Source organism: Malaclemys terrapin, chromosome 2 (genome assembly GCF_027887155.1).
Source record: "Malaclemys terrapin pileata isolate rMalTer1 chromosome 2, rMalTer1.hap1, whole genome shotgun sequence".
In the NCBI taxonomy this organism is placed as follows: Eukaryota; Metazoa; Chordata; order Testudines; family Emydidae; genus Malaclemys; species Malaclemys terrapin.
The window spans coordinates 241,062,137-241,085,091 of NC_071506.1; the positions used below are offsets into that span (position 1 = coordinate 241,062,137).

Below are 22,955 nucleotides of genomic sequence, written 5' to 3' on the forward strand. Positions count from 1 at the left end.
CCTACACAGATGCTCAAACTCTTTTCTTTCCAAAGCAAGGTTAACAATAAAAGTAACAATTAGCTCATATACATTTTCTGACAAAAAGTGTCTGACTACTACTGTGCTTCCATATCTACTGACACTCTTGTGTTGTCAATTAAGGGTTTAACATGAAGTATAAAGTTGAGGCAGAAACTCTCGCCACATCACATGAATTAATGTGTATTAAAATAGAATTCTGCCAAGTCTAAAGTTAATACATGGAGTAAAATATTTACTGATTTGGGACACAGTTTATTAAGTCTCACTTTTCATTGACAAAGTTTTTATTCCAGTCAATTTAATCTCTATCTTGATTCTTGTATGGGTCGGTCCCTACCTGAGCACCTTCTGAGTACGTAATGATTTAGTCAGACAACACCTGTGAGACAGGGAAGTATTCTGATTTTACACACATGGAAACGGGCCCAGGAGGGCAGACCCTTAGCTGGTATAAACTGTCACAACTTCATTGTGCTATGACAACTTACACTAGTTGAGGATCTGTTCCAGAGGGACGGACTTTGAGTTGCCCATCATCACCCAGGAAGTCTGTGGCAAAGCAGGGAGTAGAATCCAGCTGACCCAAGTCCTAGGCCAGTATTCTAGCCAGCACGTCATTCCTCCTACTTCCTAGCATTATTGTGTGGGAATGAGGAAGAGGGGGAAAAGGGTTATGGGGGAACTGTACTGATTTTTGTTATAAACTACATAACATGTTGTAAAACTAGCAAAGGAATTCTCACAAATCAATTCATATTAGTGTACAGTATTTATTACCTTCCCATAATTTCTGGTCAATTATTTTGATATGACAATTTTGAAATAAACTTACATTTAAAATCTATATGAAGACTATGGTCTTGATATTACAATATTAATTTGCTGATTTGCCCTCTTAATCCACATACAAGGTTCATCATTAGAAGAGACTGTACATTTTCCTTCACTTTACATGTGTTCATAATAAAACACAAGCTCCAAAGGTGGAAGGGTGTAAGATGAAAAAGTATCATATTTTAAGTGGTTCTTTGACCAAAAATGCACCAACTATATATTAAGCCAATGTGTTTCCTTGTAATTTTGATTTACTTATAGTATACCCTTTTGCAAAATATACAGCTGAACAACCGGCACAATAATAGTGTCCTTTTAATACAGGAAAATAAAAGAAACAGAAAAGACTAGAGGTTATAAACGTTATATTTGAGAATACCAGACTGATTCAAAGTGTTTCCAACACAAATAAGAAAGGCCATGCACAATATTTTTGTTAACAGGATGTCCTCAGTAGTCCACGAGAGATTGGTCTGCATGCAGCATATTAACAGAAGAAGGTTCAAATCACAAGAAAAGGAACTTTCTCCAATTATCTTTTAGGTCTGTCTAGGTCATCAATTGCTGCTAGCAGTTTCTGTCTTGCTTTTTTGTTGATGTGTGATCCCAGACAAACATTCACCAGATTGGTCAACTGCTTGGTGGAATATTCCTGGCCAAATAAAGCAGATTATTTTATATCAAATAACCAGACAAAAATATGCAGTTAAATAAAAAAAATGATCAATTTTTCAGTGTATAGAAGCTTTTGGTACACAAAAAAAAATATATTTAAAGCTGCTAGCTTAGCCAGGTCTGGATAATATTCATGTGGTTGTAAACAAAATAGTTAGTGTTTTGCTACATGGCAGATTATAATGGAAAATGCTTACAGTTTAAAAGAGTATTGGACAGAAAGTAATTCTGTGACTACTTAAACATCTTAAGCCACTTAAAATGTATTTTCCATTCCTTAGAAAAAAATATGCTAACTGGATAAACCTTTAATACAATTGCAACAATTTGCTAAAGGAACAGTGACTAACAAATTAATGACCTGTTTTTTTTGAATTCTCACTTCCACTTGGCTTTTACTTAATATTTTTACCAATAAGATTTTCAACATTAGTTTTACTGTATGATAAAGAACAAATTTTAAAAATATTGTAAAAATTTTAATAGAATTTTTAACACCTGTAAAAACATCAGATTTGCCAGAATTCCCCTTTATTTTGCTGAAAAGGAGACTCCAAAATGTAACCTCCACCAGCAAATACAAATGAGAATTATTCAATGTAGGTCAACAAATGACTGCTTACTATTTCTCATAGTTCAAGATATGAGGCAAATGCATTGCTTTCTCCCAAGTAAAGCAAACTTCTAGCTGGATTTAAAGTAATCCTGAAACAGATTCAATGTATCATTTCAAAAGACTTTTCATCCTAACAGTGCGTGGCCCCAAACAGTACAATTATTGATTGTTTAGACTGCAGTAGCACTAGATACTATGCAAACACAGATGGAGAAATAGCTAAGATAGTAAGTTGGATTCTGGCTCCTCATTTTGGATGAAGGAAAAAAAAAATGTGTCTTTTACTTTTTTTTTTGCTTTATTACTTTGTTTTAAAAATCCATTTGCAGAGATGGAGAAACTTAAAATTTATAGCTTAATTATAAACATTCATTTTGGATGATTAATCAGTGCATTTTATGTTCCATGCTACTTTTCAGATATTTTTTAACTTTATTAAGGGATGGAGGCTAATAGTGAGAAAGCTTTCCACAAAACTGGCCAATTTCCTTCCATTTGTTTCCCAGAGTTCCAATAGCAGCATATAATGGACTTCTTTGCATGTCATTATCCATTATGCTCTCCAGCTCACAGCTATTTAAATTCTGGTGTGTGAACCCTGGGAACTAACTCAAAGTCCCAATTTGTCAAATTCTCATTAGACAGGATTGTGGAAGATTTTTCCAATTTTGTAGTCAACATATGGCAATTTTCTTGTACTTGGATCATAATACTGTACCAGCTTCACCTTCTCAGAATACATTGCTGTCTGTACTAACGAGGCTGAACTGGGCAGGCATTGTTTGACTGAAACACCCCCAACAATCATGCTGATGATTATGCTGGGAAAAGATTCTGCTCACTCACTGATGAGCCAACCTCGACTTGTTAACCCACTTGGACATAAGAGTGGCTCTTTGAAGGCATGGCGGTTGTACAGTATTTTGGAAAGCGCTCCAACAGGCTTAAAGGAGTGTACGGTTATATAACTGGCATGAGAAAAAACTATGTACACTCAAAAGTCACTACTTACAGTATCAGAGGGAGTCTGAAGAAATGTTGGACTCTCATAGTGTGTCAAGAATTAGCGACTGAAAAGTCCTAGTAGATCATCCAGTCCACCCTCCCCTGCCAGTGCTGGCTTGTCCTCTAGCATACTTCTATTAGTGTATTTTCCGGTCTGGTTATAAATGCTCCAAATGAAGGAGGAGTTCTCAGCCCTTCCCATGGAAGTATTATACAATGTTTAGATTTTTCAGGGAGATTATCCTGATATTCAGCCTAAGTTTTCCATTTCTTATTTGTATCCTTACTTCTACATATACACGCTTATACCTCGCTAAGCATTTCCTCTCCTTCCTTCTTGTTCTGACCCTTGAAGTATTTTAGACTTATGCTGTCACTATTCAGCCCACCAACCATATTTCATTATTGCAATGCTTTCTAAAAAGCCCCTCCAGCCCTCTTGATCGATCAACTGTCTTTGTTACAACTGGTCATGGACTACTGCTGTCAATGTAGCAGACTCAAAGGAAAAGGAAAGAGTTGTCCCTGACTGGCTGTTCCATCCCTGTCAAGTGAACACAGAGTGCTGTGACCACTCATCTGCCCTACAGTCTTCTTGTGTGGGAGTACCAAAGGGTTTTATTTTGTTGTCTGTTGTAGCTAGTTAGGGGTGCTTCAAACTACAACCGTCAAGATGATCCCATGTCCTTTCAGTTGGTGAAGGCCGCCACTAGGTCCAGTGCGGTGGAGACTGTCAATGTCTCCTGAAGGTCGACAGGAGACTATTATTCTTTAAAAGGCTGCTGTGAGACCTTTGTTCAGGAATCCAACTCTTAATGTTGACAGGTTTGTTAACTACTGACCAACCTATTTCTAACTGCTACTTTTTGTAAAGGTTATCAAGCAGATGGTGGTGAGACAACTCAGGCAGTTTGTGGCATCCTCAGATGGTCTAGATACTGGTTCATTAGGTTTTAGATCTTGTGTGGGGTAGGAACCACACTGGTAGTATTATTTGGCCTTCTCTAACAATGGATACAGAGAAAATGTTTATACACACACTCTTGAACTTAACTGCCACTTGGGACACCATTGATTAGAAGGAGTTTTTTATGCACCTGTGGACTGTGTTGCTTGAGTGGCTCTTACCTTTCTACTCCCCACTTTTTGATCTGCTACAATCTAGACCTCAATCTTTTGGCTAACACCTGCAGGATCCATATGTTTGCCACAGTATTTGGAGAGCAGAGGATTGAGGGCAAGAAGGGATTTCATTATTATTATTATTATTCTTTCTGTGGAGGGCTTTAATTCTTACATCTGATCAGCAAGTGTGTGTATTTACTGTTAGGGTGGCATAAGCAATTTATTACTGTAATTTTCACAATAAAATATCTTAGGTAAGAGCAATGAGAGGGTGGCATAGACACTTGTTTATGTATGCTAAACCTAATAATAAAGTAAGTAACATGTATGCAATGCTGCTGGGGTGTCTCTAATTTGCATGTGACATTCTGTTCTACTTCTTTAGGTTATTGGACTCAGGGCAGCTGGTCGGCTTACCAAATCTTGCCAGCATCAGGTCTTGAATAAGGGTGACCTGTTGGTTGTTAGTTTTGCTTACATTAGGCTTACACAGTAAGCCCCAATCAGGGTCCCATTGTGCACAAACATGTATTAACTAGACAGTCCATGATCTAAAGAGCTTAAAATTAGGGCTATCGATTAATCACCGTTTGCTCATGCGATTAAACGCAATTAATGTTTTTGAGTTAAAAAAAGAATCGCGATTAATCGCACTTTTAATTGCACTGTTAAACAATAGACCAACTGAAATTTATTAAATATTTTGGATGTTTCCTACATTTTCATATATTGTATCCTGTGTTGTAATTCAAATCAGAGTGTATATTTATGATTACAAATATTTGCACTGTAAAAATGATAAAACAATAAACAGTATTTTTCAACTCACCTCATATGAGTACTGTAGTGCAATCTTTGTCCTGAAAATGCAACTTAAAAATGCAGATTTTGTTATATAACTGCACTCAAAAACAAAATAATGTAAAACTTCAGAGCCTACAAATCAAGTCCACTCAGTCCTACTTCTTGTTCAGCCAATCGCCAAGACAAACAAGTTTATTTACATTTACAGGAGATAATGCTGCCCTCTTATTTACAATGCCACCAGAAAATAAAAACAGGCATTTGCATGGTACTTCTGTTGCTGGCATTGCAAGGTATTTATGTGCCGCATATGCTAAATATTCGTATGCTCCTTCAAGGTTCGACCACCGTTCCAGAGAACATGCTTCCATGCTGATGACACTCAAAAAAAATAATGCATTAATTAAATTTGTGACTGAACTCCTTGGGGGAGAATTGTATGTCCCTTCCCTGTTTTACCCACATTCTGCCATATATCTGATGTTATAGCAGACTCGGATGATGACCCACCATATGTTCATTTTAAGAACACTTTCACTGAAGATTTGACAAAATGCAAAGAAGGTACCAATGTGAGATTTCTAAAGATAGCTATAGCACTCGACCCAAAGTTTAAGAATCTGAAGAGCCTTCCAAAATCTGAGAGGGATGAGGTGTGGAGCATGCTTTCAGAAATCTTAAAAGAGCAACACTCCAATGCAGAAAATACAGAACCCGAACTACCAAAAAAGAAAATCAACCTTCTGCTGGTGGCATCTGACTCAGATAATGAAAATGAACATGCATCGGTCCGCACTGCTATGGATTGACATGGAACAGAATCTGTCATCAGCATGGACACATGTACTCTTGAATGGTGGTTGAAGCATGAAGGGACATATGAATCTTTAGTGCATCTGGCATGTAAATATCTTGCAATGCTGCTGGCTACAACAGTGCCATGAGAATGCCTGTTCTCACTTTCAGGTGACATTGTACACAAAAAGTGGGCAGCATTATCTCCTGAAAATGTAAACAAACTTGTTTGTCTGAGTGACTGGCTGAACAAGAAGTAGGACTGAGTGGATTTGCAGGCTATAAAATTTGACTGTTATTTTTGAATGCAGTGGTTTTCTGACATAATTCTAACTTTGGTAGTTCAACTTTCATGATAAAGAGATTGTACTACAGTACTTGTATTAGGTGAATTGAAAAATACTATTTTTGATTTTTTACAGTGCAAACATTTGTAATAAAAATCAAATACAAAGTGAGCTCTGTAACACTTTGTAGTTTGTGTTGTAAATTAAATTAATATATTTGAAAATGTAGAATGCATCCAAAATATTTAAATGAATGATATTCTATTATTATTTAACAATGCGATTAATCACGATTATTTTTTTAATCGCTTTACAATCCTACTTAAAATATAGGCTAATGGGAAGAAGCAAGAGGGAGATGAAACTATCAAATGGGAAGGGGAAGGAAGGACAGAGGATGAATTAACAATGAGTGAGCACATATTTGTATAGACTAGCTGTGTGCACAATAAAGCTCACCACCTGCCAGGCTGTTACCAGTGCAATGGCAGGATTCTGTAGACATCCCAGCACAAATTAGTTATAAGGAAGGATTTGGAAGATGATAAAGTAGACTAATGGGTTTTTTTCCCTCCCACAGGTAATCTAGTGCCATGCATAAAAGATTAACAGTAACTCTTTGTGACATTGTGCAGTCTATGGTTCTATAAAAATATTATAAGTGAATATAATGTAACTGGGATATGCTTCATGCAAAAGGTCTCTTGTAAGGTATCATTACAAAGCTTATAATCTACTGAGTGTGATCATCCTATTTGTATAAATGTATCAGTCTTGTATCTGAAACTAGAAATATGAAATAACTCTGAGGGCCTATTGTAATTATGCAAAGTGTGGGCCATTAATGGTGGTTTGGAATCTTGATGACTCCCATTAACCAGGACCATTGTCTACAGATGGCTGCGAGTCTTCCTGTATGTGTGTGTGCTGGCAAGTGGGTAATGAAGTCTTGCAGTGACATGTGATCATGTCACCTGAACTGGAATCCATCTTTAACCTGATGCTTTTCCGGGGGGGGGGGGGGGGGGGGGGGGAGAGAGGAAGAAACCCAGAGGGACAAAGGGTTCCCGCCTTATGCAAAAGATATATAAATGGGTGGAACAGAACAAAGAGAGAGAGAGGAGCATCATGAAGAATCCCCTAGCTATCACCTGAGCTGAAACAAGAGCTGTACCAGGCCTGGAAGGTGTCCAGTCTGAGGAAAAAAAACTTACTGAAGCATCTCTAAGGGTGAGATTATCTGTATTTAATTTGATTAGACATAGATTTGTGCATTTTATTTTATTTTGCTTGGTGACTTACTTTGTTCTGTCTGTTACTACTTGGAACCACTTAAATCCTACTTTCTATATTTAATAAAAATCACTTTTTACTTATTAATTAAATCAGAGTATGTATTAATACCTGGGGGACCAAGCAACTGTGCATATCTCTCTATCAGTGTTATAGAGGGCGAACAATTTATGAATTTACCCTGCATAAGCTTTATACAGGGTAAAACGGATTTATTTGGGTTTAGACCACATTGGGAGTTGGGCATCTGAGTGCTAAAGACAAGTACACTTCTGTGAGCTGTTTTCAGGTAAACCTGCAGCTTTGGGGCAGGTAATTCAGACCCTGGGTCTTTGTCGGAGCAGGTGGGAGTGTCTGGCTCAGCAAGACAGGGTGCTGGAGTCCTGAGCTGGCAGGGAAAACAGGAATAGAAGTAGTCTTGGCACATCAGTTGGCAGCTTCCAAGGGGGTTTCTGTGATCCAACCCGTCACACTCTTCACTTAATAAGCTAGATATTTGTTTGGTACACACCATTATGAGACATGGATTGGTCTTCCATCTGTGAATATGCGTTTATATGTATTAAAGGCTTATAATGGAAAATTATGGCACCTTAGGTACAAAAAATGATTGAAGCATGTTTGGTGATCCATGTGTGCAATGGAAAATCAGTAGCCATGTACATATTTTACACACACACACACACACACACACACACACACACACACACTAAAGCACTGAAAGAGTGTATTGTTATTAATGTGATACCATCACCATGAAAAAAAACAGTCTTGATAAAAGAAAAGTATCAAAATTCAACTCTTACCCTGTGCTCCTTGATCCAGCGCTCCATGTCATTTTCAGTCAGATAGTAAGCTTTAATGTAGGTCTCCACGAATTCCTTATCCGGAATAGGTCTAATGTCTGTTAGCTTTTCTAGTTTCATTAAAAACTGCTGGAAGTCCAATTGCATCAGGGCACGCCCTTCATTGCTACACTTCTTGACATTGGCATAACTAAAATGGGTAACAAGTGAAAAGAAATGACTAAAAGGAGGTGAACAACATCTGTGAGATAAGTGGGATTCATTTGTATCTTAGGCCTTAAAACCATAAGGATGCATATAATTATGGTTCTGACTTGAAGGCTAAGAGTTCACGCCCTCACTCTTCCAGATGCAAAATTATTTTCACTGTTTATTATTTGTATTACCATTGCACCTAGGAGTCCCACTCATGGACCACTGTGCTGTACAAATAGAACAAAAAGACAGTCCCTGCCCCAAAGAATTTACAGTCTAAATATAAGAAAAGAGACAACAGGTGGGTAAAGACAGAGAAAGGGGAGTCCCAGGAAACAATGAAACAGCATTGGTCAGCATGACAGGCAGTGGCCTCAGCACACGAGCAGCCTAACTGTTGTCAATGTTTTTCTGTTTTTTAGGCATCATGGCCAAAAAAAAAAAAAAAAAAAAAAAAAAAAAAAAAAGTTTTAAAGAGAAATTTGGAGGAGGATAATGTGGGAGCGTCAGAGACATTTACAGAGAGCACCTCCCAAGCTTGAAAGGCAGCATGGGATAAACCATGAAAGTGCTTGTCTGAAAATTTGACAAGGGGGTGATGGAGGCTGGCACTGTGGGCCAATGAGAGGCAAGAGTCAACATTTTCATATTGAATGAGAGAAAAGAGAGGTAGGATAGGGATAGGTAATGAAAGGCCTTGAAAGTGAAAACGAACAGCTTATGTTTGATGCAATAGAGAAGGGAAGAGGCAACCAGTGGAGGGATTCAAAGAGAAGATGACATGGTCAAAGTGATAGGCTAGGAAAATGGTCTTTGCAGCATCAATATGAATGGATTCAAGATGGGCGAGACTACAGCGTGTTTGTAATCTGAGGGGAAAGACAGGGAGACTAAGAGGTTAAGGAGAAGACTAAGGGACAGGATGAGAGTGGCTGCAAAGGAGATCAGGAGATGGGTTGAGGATGGCGTCACTGGGGCAAGTAGAGGGTATTAGAGGATGCGAACAGACAAGAATCTTCTACTATTCCCCGCCCAGAGGATTCAGGGGGTGTGGGGTCTTCGGCGGCGGGTCCCGGGACAAATTGCCCCACTTACCCCCCTCTCTGGGCGGCCCTGGACGGCAGAACTGAAGGCTGAGAGAATGAATTTGCAGTGGAAGAAGTCAGCCTTTCACAGGATTTCTGCAAGAGATGCTCAGCAGCATGAGAGCAGGAAGGGAGGAAGCGGATACTGGGGATGATCCAGGGCTGGGGGTTGGCAACGAAGACCTTGTGATGGGAGAGGAGGACAGAAGAGTTACAGGTGGAGGACACGAAAGCATGGAGAGAATCAACTCGTATTGATAGAAAAGTGGAAGGAGAGGGTGGAGAGCAGATGAGACATCAGTGCTGATGGACTGGAGTCATGGAAAGACTGAATGAGAGGGCATGAGGGTGAGGCTGATGGGTGATGCTGAAAGAGGCCATGTCAAAGAGGGGACGACCAAGTCAAGTGAATGGAAGAGTTAAACCAGGGCTGCAGGCCAAATGAGGAGGTGAGGGTGAGGGTGAGGAGATGTGCAGCCAAGGGGTCAGATGGGTCATTAACATGGAAGCTGAAGTCACAGAGGATCAGTAGAGAAGATTGCGAGGAGGAGAAGAGAGCATCAGGAGCTGAAATCAGAAGGGACGACTGATGGAGAGAAGTTGGGTGGGCACTAGTGTAGGCCTGGCAGCAACATGCTGGGGTCAAGGAGAGACGAGGTGGATGCAGTGGTGTTCAAAAGAGAAGAAAGATGGGGGAGGAGAAAGGGAGGGATTGGAAGCAGCAGGAATGGGAATGGCAAAGGCCAATATTCCCATCACAGTCTCATTCAAGGTAAGGAGTGAGAGAGAAGGAAGGCCCTCTGTAAGAGATGGCACCTGAAGAAGCAATGTCAACTGTAGGGATCCAGGTCTCTGTAAGAGACAAGAAATGGAGGGAGCAGAATACAAAGGGGTTATGGATGGCTGTGATCTTTTTAGAGCTGGAGTGGATGTTCCAGAGACAGCAAGAGAAGGGGAGGACAAAGGAGGATGGGCGTTAGAATAGGACAGTTGGCATGAGGAGAGCTGTTGTGGTGGTGGTGAGAAGTCGAGGGGGGGGTAGAAAGGTACGGGAAGGGTTTGGGTAGATGTCATCAGAGGTGAAGAGGAGGAGGATACAGATGGGGGACCTAGGCTTATGCTGGCAGGAAAGGGAAGATCACGTTGCAAAGGGAAAAAGGAGTGGGCAGAGGTGGTGGAACTGTAAACGGGTGAGGGTAATGAGGAAGGGAAGATAGAGTCAGCAGGAAAGAAGGAAGGAAGGAGAAGGAGGAAGTAGGAGGATGGCAGATATCATGATGCAGAAGAGAGGTGTGGTGAGAGTCACGGGTGAGTGGACAAGAACACAAACAAACAACAAAATGTCAAAAGATGTGCTGCTGTCCCCAGTGCTGAGTACAAACTGGCAGTACTGGCACAGCCCCCCCATTTACAGTCCCTGTGGGGAGTGGGGGGGACTATGACTGAGGCCCTCACTTGTTTTCCTATCTCTCCCTACCACAAACAATAGTGGATGAATGGGTAGGAAGCTTCCTGCTCCCTCGCATCTTAGTGGTACTGCTAGGCTGGTCTTCAGGATGGAACTCCATGTTAGCAAGTCTCCATGCCCTTCCTGGCAAGGGTATCATCAGACAGAAGCACAGTAATCTGGCTACCATTATATCATATATTTGTATTAGATACTATTCTGTGTTGATCTCTTCTCCTCACTACTTTGACGACATATGGTCCTCTAAAGACTGTAAGCTATCTAAGAAAAGGGTGTGTCTTATTTTACGTCCACACTTTTGGGCACTATACAGTGTCAATCATCAGTAATAGCCATGTGTCTGCACACCCCCACACCTGTTAGCATATTTTAGGGACCAATCTTTTAATGAACTCAATGTAAGCAAGTTCCTGTGCCTGCAAAGAGCCTCGCTGACATCAGGTGCAAGAGTCCACCAAAGTGGAGTCTACAGCTTTATGGAATCCAAGGCCCTCACCTTACAAACATTGCCATTACAGAAATATTTACTGAAGACTAACTTTACAGAGGCGTTCATAGACCACTTACCCTTCCACAATAGTTCTATTGGCTAGTCGTATACAATGCTCCCAAAGAATATTTGACACTGGCAATGGAATACGGACTCTTTTAGACACCTCATTCAACCTTCTGTTAAACTGTTCAAATTCCTGGTGAAATAAAAATAATACATTATTACATAAGCATAAAAGAATGATTACACTGTACACTTACCTAGCCAGGAAGAAAAGATGCAGAGAGATGAACCAGAAAAGGTGTAAGCAAAACAAGAGGCACTTAATGTAAACAGGTTACAGTGATAAACATAATAGTAAGTAAGATTGAGAGCATACCAATTTCTTCTCATCTACTGACGAATCATTTACTGTATTATTTCTTAGATATCTAAGTGTGGATTTAGTTGCCTCATCTTAGACACTGAAATGTAAAAATTTTGGCCCTAATATTATGAAATCCAACCTATAACCAGTGAAAAAAAATCCAGTGATGATCCATTTATTCCCAGTCAACTACCTGTATTATCTAACTCTGCAAGAGTAGCAAGGAAATTTAATAGTTTTTCATTCATAGGGAACCTTTAACGCCAGATAATTCCAAATTACTTCAAAACTTATACCCATCCAGGACTATCATCATCCACGGAAATGAAACCAACTCTGGGGACTATGCTAACTTAGGGTTACCATATTTCAGTAAGCAAAAAAGAGGACGGGAGGAGCCCCGCCCCTGTCCTGCCCTAGCTCCTGCCTCTCCCACTTCCCGCCCCCCTCAAAACCCCCAACCCTCCCCCCATTCCTTGTCCCCTGATTGCCCCCTCCTGAGACCCTCCCCCCATCCTAACTGGCCCCCTAGGACCCGAGCTGTACCCTGATTGCTCCAACCCTTATCCACACCCCCACCCCCACACAGACCCCTGGGACTCCCACGCCCCATCCAACCACTCCCCACCCCGACACCCCCCCCCCCAGAACTCCCAACCCATCTAAACCCCTCTGCTCCCTGTCCCCTGACTGCTCCGATCCCTCTCCCCACCCCTGCCCCCTGACAGCCCCCCCCCCAGAAGTCCCACCCCCCCCCGCTCCTTGTCCCCTGACTGCCCCCTCCTGGGACCCCTGCTCCTAACTGCCCTCCAGAACCCCACCCCCTACCTAAGCCTCCCTGTTCCTTGTACCCTAACTGCCCCCTCCTAAGACCCCCCCAAACTGCCCCCCAGGACCCTACCCCCTACCTGTACCCTGACTGCCCAAAACCTTCTCCACCCCCCTCAAAAAGCCCCCCCCCGAACTCCCGAGCCCCCCCCCCGTCTCTTGACTGCCCCCTCCAAAATCTCCCTGCCCCTTCTCCTGCCCCCTGGCCCCCTTACCCTGCTGCTCAGAACAGGGTGTTGGGCTCTGTGCGGAGCCGGACACGTGGCTGCGCTCCCCAGTGCAACACACAACCCTGTCCCCGCCCCTGCACAGTGCTGCCGGAGCGGGGCGCTGGGCTGCAGGGGAGGAGGAGCTGCCGAGGCCCGATGCAAACGGCCCGGCAGGCCGGCCGGCTCAGAATGCAGGGAGGGAGGGGGGAGGAGGAGCTCTACAGCTGCTCCGGAGTCCAGCCCGGCAAGCTGCGGGGGAAGGGCTCTGGCTGCCAGCCCTTTCCTGCAGCCCTCCCAGCCGCGCCTCGCTCTGCATGGGGGGGAAATCCCGGACATTTTTAGTGATTTACAAGTTCCCCCCCGGACGCTATTTTTAACACAAAAAGGAGGACATGTCCGGGTAAATCCGGACGAATGGTAACCCTATGCTAGCTATAACAGCACACGGCAACACTATGTAACAGGTTAAGTTGGTAAGCATAGAACCCAACTGAAAATACAATGAATTACCGCTCCAGGTAATTCATTCAGTCCAGCCAATTTCAGCTATGACTGATAGTAGTTACTAATGTGCAACTATGGCTATTTGGCGGCTTTTGTGAAATGAGCGTGTAGGTCTCATGGTAGTGTCTCCATCATTAAAAAAAAGTCTGCTAACATTTGTATCAAGTTTCAGAGTAACAGCCGTGTTAGTCTGTATCCGCAAAAAGAAGAACAGGAGTACTTGTGGCACCTTAGAGACTAACAAATTTATTAGAGCATAAGCTTTCGTGGACTACAGCCCACTTCTTCGGATGCATATAGAATGGAACATATAATGAGGAGATATATATACACACATACAGAGAGCATAAACAGGTGGGAGTTGTCTTACTAACTCTGAGAGGCCAATTAATTAAGAAAAAAAAAATAAAAAAAAAAAAAAAAAAAACTTTTGAAGTGATAATCAAGCTAGCCCAGTACAGACAGTGTGATAAGAAGTGTGAGAGTACTTACAAGGGGAGATAGTCAACGTTTGTAATGGCTCAGCCATTCCCAGTCCTTATTCAAACCGGAGTTGATTGTGTCTAGTTTGCATATCAATTCTAGCTCTGCAGTCTCTCTTTGGAGTCTGTTTTTGAAGTTTTTCTGTTGTAATATAGCCACCCGCAGGTCTGTCACTGAATGACCAGACAGGTTAAAGTGTTCTCCCACTGGTTTTTGAGTATTTTGATTCCTGATGTCAGATTTGTGTCCATTAATTCTTTTGCGTAGAGACTGTCGCTACCAGCACTCCCAGCTATCTTCGAGACACCACTGACTTCCTGAGGAAACTACAATCCATCGGTGATCTTCCAGAAAACACCATCCTGGCCACTATGGACGTAGAAGCCCTCTACACCAATATTCCACACAAAGATGGACTACAAGCTATCAGGAACAGTATCCCTGATAATGTCACATCTAACCTGGTGGCTGAACTTTGTGATTTTGTCCTCACCCACAACTATTTCACATTTGGGGACAATATATACCTTCAAGTCAGCGGCACTGCTATGGGTACCCGCATGGCCCCACAATATGCCAACATTTTTATGGCTGACTTAGAACAACGCTTCCTTAGCTCTCGTCCCCTAACGCCCCTACTCTACTTGCGCTACATTGATGACATCTTCATCATCTGGACCCATGGAAAAGAAGCCCTTGAGGAATTCCACCATGATTTCAATAATTTCCATCCCACCATCAACCTCAGCCTAGATCAATCCACACAAGCGGTCCATTTCCTGGACACTACTGTGCTAATAAGCGATGGTCACATCAATACCACCCTATACCGGAAACCTACTGACCGCTACACTTACCTACATGCCTCCAGCTTCCATCCAGGACACACCACACGATCCATTGTCTACAGCCAAGCTCTAAGATATAACCGCATTTGCTCCAATCCCTCGGATAGAGACAAGCACCTACAAGATCTCTATCAAGCATTCTTAAAACTACAATACCCACCTGCTGAAGTGAAAAAACAGATTGACAGAGCCAGACGGGTACCCAGAAGTCACCTCCTACAAGACAGGCCCAACAAAGAAAATAACAGAACACCACTAGCTGTCACCTTCAGCCCCCAACTAAAACCTCTCCAGCGCATCATCAGAGATCTACAACCTATCCTGAAAGATGATCCTTTACTCTCACAGATCTTGGGAGACAGACCTGTCCTCGCTTACAGACAACCCCCCAACCTAAAGCAAATACTCACCAGCAACCACACATCACTGAACAAAACCACTAACCCAGGAACCTATCCTTGTAACAAACCCCGATGCCAACTCTGTCCACATATCTATTCAAGTGACATCATCATAGGACCTAATCACATCAGCCATACCATCAGGGGCTCGTTCACCTGCACATCTACCAATGTGATCTATGCCATCATGTGCCAGCAATGCCCCTCTGCCATGTACATTGGCCAAACCGGACAGTCTCTACGCAAAAGAATTAATGGACACAAATCTGACATCAGGAATCAAAATACTCAAAAACCAGTGGGAGAACACTTTAACCTGTCTGGTCATTCAGTGACAGACCTGCGGGTGGCTATATTACAACAGAAAAACTTCAAAAACAGACTCCAAAGAGAGACTGCAGAGCTAGAATTGATATGCAAACTAGACACAATCAACTCCGGTTTGAATAAGGACTGGGAATGGCTGAGCCATTACAAACGTTGACTATCTCCCCTTGTAAGTACTCTCACACTTCTTATCACACTGTCTGTACTGGGCTAGCTTGATTATCACTTCAAAAGTTTTTTTTTTTTTTTTTTTTTTTTTCTTAATTAATTGGCCTCTCAGAGTTAGTAAGACAACTCCCACCTGTTTATGCTCTCTGTATGTGTGTATATATATCTCCTCATTATATGTTCCATTCTATATGCATCCGAAGAAGTGGGCTGTAGTCCACGAAAGCTTATGCTCTAATAAATTTGTTAGTCTCTAAGGTGCCACAAGTACTCCTGTTCTTCTTTTATTTGTATCAAGTGACAACTTTGTAAACGTTAAATGAGCATTGTCTATGAACTATCCCCCCATCCCAGAGTTAGTCTTTCTAGATCAGCCTTGAAGCAATCTGATGTGGTAGGGCAGGGAAAAGCTTGCATTGTAGCTGCTCATACTATACCTATTCTGTAGTTAAATAAAGGACTTTGTTCCAGGGCTGTTAATTAGCACTTTTTTACAAACACAAACAAATTAAGAACAAAAAACAACTACAGAGAGGGAATTTCAGTAGAGAGATTGAAATACCCAAAACTGGTATTTGGCTAGGACAACAGTGCTAAATGCATTTCCTCAAGAAAAACAGAGGCACCAAAACTTCCTTGCCTTAAATGGCAAACTATCTACTATCATGAAGGTGGAGATGCCTATTCCTCCATATTGGTGAAACATGAGGGAAGAAACCAACTAATTTATCTACTTCCCTTAGAAGTACATGTTCACAGCGAATAACTGGGTGGAGACTTCTGCAAAATCTATTGGCTATTATATGCAACACATTGTTTATGTCAGACACTCAATGTCAGTGCTCTCCAGATGACAACCAGTATAGGTAGCAAAAAGTTCTCTCTTCCCAACTAAATAGTCACCCAGAAACTACTGTATGTAAACTTTTTAGTTACATAACCTAGAGACCACAATGGAATAAAATTGCCTTTGTTCTTGTCCTGAGGCTCAAATATATCCGCTGTTCTATGTTTCATGGAAGCCACTCCATTACTGAACCGTAAGTAGAAAAATTGCTTCAAAGGGTCTAGTAAAAAAATAAACAGCATAACAAAGGCAAACTGCAAAGATTTACAACCATCTTCCATTGCTATAATACATTCTCGCTTGCAGATTCTCACTTCTTTCCAATATTTTTCCTTAAAAGTGGAGACTGGATATAATGGACAAAAGTGTAGAGGTGTCTGTTCCAATGTGTAGACTCTATATTTTTATAAAATATATACTAGATTTCACAATTCACTGCATAAAAAGGAAGCCTTCCAACCTCTCTCTAACGAGCTGAGAAATGTTTCTGCCATTAACGTAATTATTTTCTAAAGACCTTCATACAATTTAAAAAATTGTTGGTGTGAATATATATTTAAAGCAAAGTATAAATTATGCTGTGCTGTATGTGGGAGGACTAGCTTATATGTAATGAAGAGCCTTAGGCAATTAAGATGCCCATTTCTCATCAGCTTTCAGTGGGAGCTGGATGCCTAACGGTCTTAGGTTCCTTTTAAAAATCCAGCCTGTGTCTTTATATTAGTATCTTATGTTAGTATCTGATGCGTACATTTTCTTGCCCTGTCTCTAGGGCCCAAGAAGGGCTTATAATGTTTTTAGGATAACTTGCAGGACTGGTTTACCCTACAGGATCTATGGTAAATGTCAGATGATACAACCCCTCAAAAGAATCCACTGGCCATGTCTGATGTGTTTAACAATGCAACTACTTTCTACTAGCCTTCCACCTGCCATTCAGAGTTTTAGCTTGAATGAAAACTGCAGAGTTATTCAGCTATGATCTCTTCCACCCAAAGAGTGCTAATGGGTAATAAGTTTTAATAAACTTGACAAATTGAATCTATGGACAACAATGGAGTATTAAATGTACCCTGAAGTTTACCGTATTTTTGCCAGTAGCAAGACAAAAAGGGAATTCGGAAAGTACACCCCATCTTAATGAACAAGAATAAATCACCACATTGTATCCTCTAATCTTGTCTCTAATACAGCTTTACCTTAGGAATTACAGTAATAATTGTATCTTTTTGTAGGATTATATCTAATACACTAGGTGTTTCCCAGAAAATATTCACCTTTAAAAGAGCATCAACATAGACATTGTGTTGTGACATGATCTCTTTCACATCCCACTTCACATTAGCCATGAGGAGCAGCATCTGTTCATAATCAATAGCTTTAGCAGCTACAATCCAATAAATTGGTTTGCGTAGTTCACTGGCGGTTGACACCGTCTGAAAAAGAAGTTAAATAGAATTTGGTGTAATAGAACTTCTTGCTAACAAAAAGTAATGTATGACAATACCATGTAAACACCCTCATAATATAGCACAAATTATGAAACTTCGGTTTAAAAATGAACAGTGAATGGCAGAATCCTGACCTGAGAGTAGAATTGCTGGAGAAAGGGTTTCTTGGCTGCAGGCATCACAGCATCAAGATGCGACTGAAGGAACTCAAACTGCTCAGCCAAAAACACCCTAAGAAAGCATATAAAATTCATTGTGATCCGAGTACAATATTTAACGGGCATCTACTTTTTATTTCTTTGCAGCAAATAGTCTTGGAAGCAGTCCAGGCATAAAAGCGCCTTTGAAAGCTTTTAGCTTTAAAACTTTGTTTCCATTTTTATGTCGATAGTCTGTCAGGAACTCAGTATTTTATACTTTTGCTCCTTTCCATTCCCATGTGGTTCATAGTAGAGCATACATAAAAGGCCTAATCCAAGGCCAGCTGAAGTCAATGGAAAGATTTAGATCCTATTAGATTCCGTCAGGTGTTAACATCCATCAATTGATGATTTACTTCTAATTTGAAAACAGCAATCTATTTATTGTGTTTTATGACTTTAAGATGGACCTCTCAAAAAGATAGGCAGTGACCATAATTATTTAAACACCTCATGGATTTTAAAAAGGTGGTTTACAGTAAATAACTTACAAGGATTCTGTGGCTACCACTCTCTCTGCCAAACCATACAGAGTATTGCCAGATGTTAAAACTACAAGATGACTGAGGTGTGGGCTTGGCACTTTCTCCTTTCTCTCTTCAGCAGCTGTGAGGGTGCCAGTGGTATCAGTAGAGACCTCCTAAAACAAAAATTTTAAAGACTGAAAAAACTAATCAATTGTAAAATATGGAATTTCAGCATCAAACTAGAGTTGAATCAAATTTAACAACTGATTGTCTCAGGGAGCGGGTAATATAAAGCCTCTCTAGCCTAGGTTGCAAGTGAAATCCAGTCCAGATCAATGGTGACCAAAGTTGTTACTATCAGAACATTTAATATCCCAGATGAAATGACTTGTCTTAGTCCAGTTCCTAGTGGACTGATACGCAGGCCACAGAAACTAATGCAGTTTGCACCAAATGTGGCAGTTTATCCATACACACTTTGACTTAACTGCATAGACAGTGAACCAGCTCCTCACCCCTAGAGAGGATCTGACTTTAGACACATGAGCAGGAAGAGTGTAGGGAAGTTGACACTGCTGCTGCCTGTGCTGTCCTTGTTTGGTGGCTAATAAGGGACTCTTCTAGGTTGTGATTTTCACCTAGTCACAAAATTTACAATCAAATGGAAATTATATATCTAAAATAACTCTGATCTTATTCTGTAGGAATTCCCATCCTGCAGAAATCTCATTTTCATATTACTTAAGTGGAAAAGCAGAGGAAAATAATTTGCTCATATAAAAAAGTAGAAGTAGTAATCACCAAATTTCTCATTACACAGTAGAATGCTCAGCTGGTACATGACTCAAGACAGAAAAAAATGCATAAGGCCAAGGAAAGGAACTGGTTATGACAAACAAGTTACACAGATATCTAAATGCAAAACTCAGAGTATGTCTACACTGGGACACGCAAGAAAAATAATCCAAATTAACTTTCAAAGTGGATTCGTACCCTTAATTCATTTTATCTTAATTCACAAAGCGAAAAACTAGATTTAATTAAGACCACTTTAATTCTGAATCAGAGTGTCCACATGGAGGTTCAATGTGGTTTAACTATCTACTTTGAAACTTAATTCAGATTAATTTTCCTGAGTGTTCCTGTGTAGACAAGCCTTTAGAAAACAATGGAAAATTTTAGGTGTGCAAATAAAAGCATCCAAAGCAGAGAGATTCAGTACTGACATTAACCAAGATGAGCAAAATCACATCAGAGCTAGCTGATCTCATAAGATTTCCATGCAAGATTTCTGCCATTTGGACACAGTTTTATGAGATTTCAACACCATCAGATCTAGTCCTGATTCCTGCTTTTCTTCACACCTGAGCACCATCCTCAACTTAATCCGCTGGCTAGAGGATCCCCAAAAAATCATGTCGCAAGAAGCTGCAATTTTATCAAAAAGAAAAGAAGGAAAGAAGGAAAGAAAGAAAATGAATATAGTCTTTGTAGCACAGGGCATCTGTGGCCAATTCTTCCCCTCCCCCAAATAGGGATAGTACAAATGTAAAAAAAGCATCAGCCAGCCTACAGGGCATGCGCAAAGGTGCAGCTACCATAAAAATCAGCAAGGGCAATCTGTGCCAGGACTTCTTTCTATGCTACAGTGCAGTTGAAGCTAATAGTTCCCTGTATACTATGCTCTGCTGAATCTGTCTTGATAAATACCATGCAAGTGTTAAGTCAAGCAGCTATTTAAATTGTTTAAAAATGAACCACTGTTCATAACTGAAACTCCTCAAATGATTGGCAAACCTCACACCTATAATTCTCAACCTGCTAATGCTTAACACAGGTCTTTAAAAGCAGCAGTTCACAGCAAGAGTGAAAATGCACTGGTTAAAAGCTTGTCTTCAAAAGCAAGATCAGGCCCACCAGAAACATTTGTGTCACAGTTCAGGGCAACTGTACCTTATTTTTCCAGTTACATAAGTAACCAATGCCAATATGACGACATTGATTATTAAACATTTATATTTTGGTAGCACCCAAAAGCTACAGGGGTATACTGTCCCCACCTAAAAGGTTTAGAGTCTAAAAGACACCAGCAGAGACAAAGGGTTTGGGAAAGGGATACAACACACAAGCTGTGACATATTACAGATACATAGAATATCCTATATCAATTTTATTAATGTTATATCAGGGGTTCTCAAACTGGAGGTCGGGACCCCTCAGGGGGTCGTGCGGTTATTACATGGGGGGTCGCGAGCTGTCAGCCTCCACCCCAAACCCCGCTTTCCCTCCAGCATTTATAATGCATTTATACTAAAAAGTGTTCTTAATGTATAAGGAGGGGGGCTGCACTCAGAAGCTTGCTGTGTGAAAGGGGTCACCGGTACAAAAGTCTGAGATCCCCTAGGTTAGATGTATCTGTATGGAGTTTATATTTTAGCTCCATAGTAGAGTTTCCAGTGGGAATTAAAGTCACTGCAGGGTAATTAACAGAAATCTGTAAGCAGATCGTCTGAAGAAGCCTCACCTCCACAGGGGAAATTACATATACTAATTTGATAAACTGGTTAAAGAGAGTTAACAAAGAATCGCGAACTGCATAAAGAGATTACCCTGAAGCAGGGAGAGAGAGATCACTCTCACTGTATTCAAGAACTACTTGTCACTGTGACCAAGAGACAGGACTGGCTCTAACTTTTTTGCTGCCCCAAGCAGCAAAAAAAAAAACCGCCGCCAGAACACCCCCCCCCCCCCCGAGCGCCGCACGCCACCCCCCCCACGCCACTGGAGCCCAACCCGCCTCTGAGCGTTTCTCCGCTGGAACCCCGCCCCCCCGAGCGCCGCGCCCCGCCCCCCCACCCCCCGAGTGCCATGCCCCGCGCCGCCGGAGCACCCCCCTGCGGAATGCCGTGCTGCCCCCCCCCCCGGCACCCCAAGATTGGCCGCCCCTTACCAGGTGCCGCCCCAAGCATGTGCTTGGTTGCCTGGTGCCTGGAGCCGGCCCTGCCAAGAGAGACAGGGCCTGCAGTACTTTGCTCCTTTCAGGTTTTTCATGTGGAAGATGGGCAACTGACTGGTAAGCTAAAACCTCCATGTAAGCTCTTTATTTTATTTAAAATAGGTTTTCTTTGTAATACTTTTGTTCTGAATAAATACTTTGCTTCATGAAGACTGGCTCATCACTAGCTAACCCTGTCATAGCCCTCGAGAGAGCAGAATTGCAGGTGCTGACCTAAAATCAGACCTGCTAAGGTGATCACAGTGAATTGCAGCCTAAATACCTGGTCTAGAGGTAGAGAGTGATGGGACTGCACCACGAGAAAGGTGACCGCTAGAGACTTGAGACCTAAGCAGGGTGCCCTCCAAGAAACCATGAAGGAGTCAGAGGTGCAATTACCTCAGAAATTGTGATACAAGAAAACACAGATAGTTGCCACAGTTTTGTTATTTTCTTTTTACTGGGGTTAGAAAGAGTGAAGAGGAATAGCAAGGATTGGGGAGCTACAAGAGTAAATGTGTAAGGAAAAGGAATCAAGAGGAACAGTCACAGCTGCCTATTCACGGTCAACCAGCAGGATGATTCTGTAGGCAGCAGGCAGAAGGACTCTAGATGAGGGATCTGAAAGAGGATAAGGTACTGGCTGTACACATTTTTTTCCTGGGAGCTTTTCACATATATAAAGTAGGGCTGTCGATTAGTTACAGTTAACTCACATGATTAACTCAAAAAATGAATCGTGATTAATCACAGTTTTAATCGCACTGTTAAACAATAGAATACCAATTGAAATATATTAAATATTTTGAATGTTTTTCTACATTTTCATATATATATTGTATTCTATGTTGTAATTGAAATCAAAGTGTATATTTTTATTAAATATTTGCACTATAAGAATGATGAACAAAATATTTTAAATTCACCTCATACAAGTACTGTAGTGCAATCTGTCATGAAAGTGCAGTTTACAAATGTAGATATTTTTTGTTAGTTACATAACTGCACTCAAAAACAAAACAATGTAAAACTTCAGAGCCTACAAATCCACTCAGTTCTACTTCTTGTTCAGCCAATCACTAAGACAAACTGACAGGATCCCCCCGGGGTGAAGTCTGGGACTGTGGGACCACTGTGCCCCCTTAACTTTCTCCAGCCTGGGCTGTCTCTCACAATGCCTTGTTAATGACCAGCAGCAACCCCTCCAGGCACTGTGATCACTCAGCACAACAGCATGTGGAGCCCCACACACGCAGTTAGATTGCATAAATGCTCCCAGAGCCACTCATGAATCACACAGAGAAAGGGACCAGAGTCAAATCCCCGCCCCCAGCACTGTACCTCAGGAATATACA

The 22,955-nt window shown here is 41.4% G+C and overlaps 1 protein-coding gene across 2 annotated transcripts in view; it reads right to left on the reverse strand.

Moving 5' to 3' along the window:
* Nucleotides 1-774: 774 nt before the first annotated feature.
* VPS50 (VPS50 subunit of EARP/GARPII complex) overlaps nucleotides 775-22,955 on the reverse strand; it is a 180,195-nt gene continuing 158,014 nt past the window's right edge. For both annotated transcript variants that reach the window (XM_054020452.1, XM_054020451.1), the window contains 6 exons: nucleotides 18,630-18,778; nucleotides 18,073-18,169; nucleotides 17,765-17,923; nucleotides 11,580-11,701; nucleotides 8,265-8,454; nucleotides 775-1,510 (listed from right to left, as the gene is read on the reverse strand). In XM_054020452.1, the coding sequence (XP_053876427.1) occupies nucleotides 1,391-1,510; nucleotides 8,265-8,454; nucleotides 11,580-11,701; nucleotides 17,765-17,923; nucleotides 18,073-18,169; nucleotides 18,630-18,778 (837 nt within the window). In that variant the 3' untranslated portion in view covers nucleotides 775-1,390. The remainder of the gene's footprint in view (nucleotides 1,511-8,264; nucleotides 8,455-11,579; nucleotides 11,702-17,764; nucleotides 17,924-18,072; nucleotides 18,170-18,629; nucleotides 18,779-22,955) is intronic.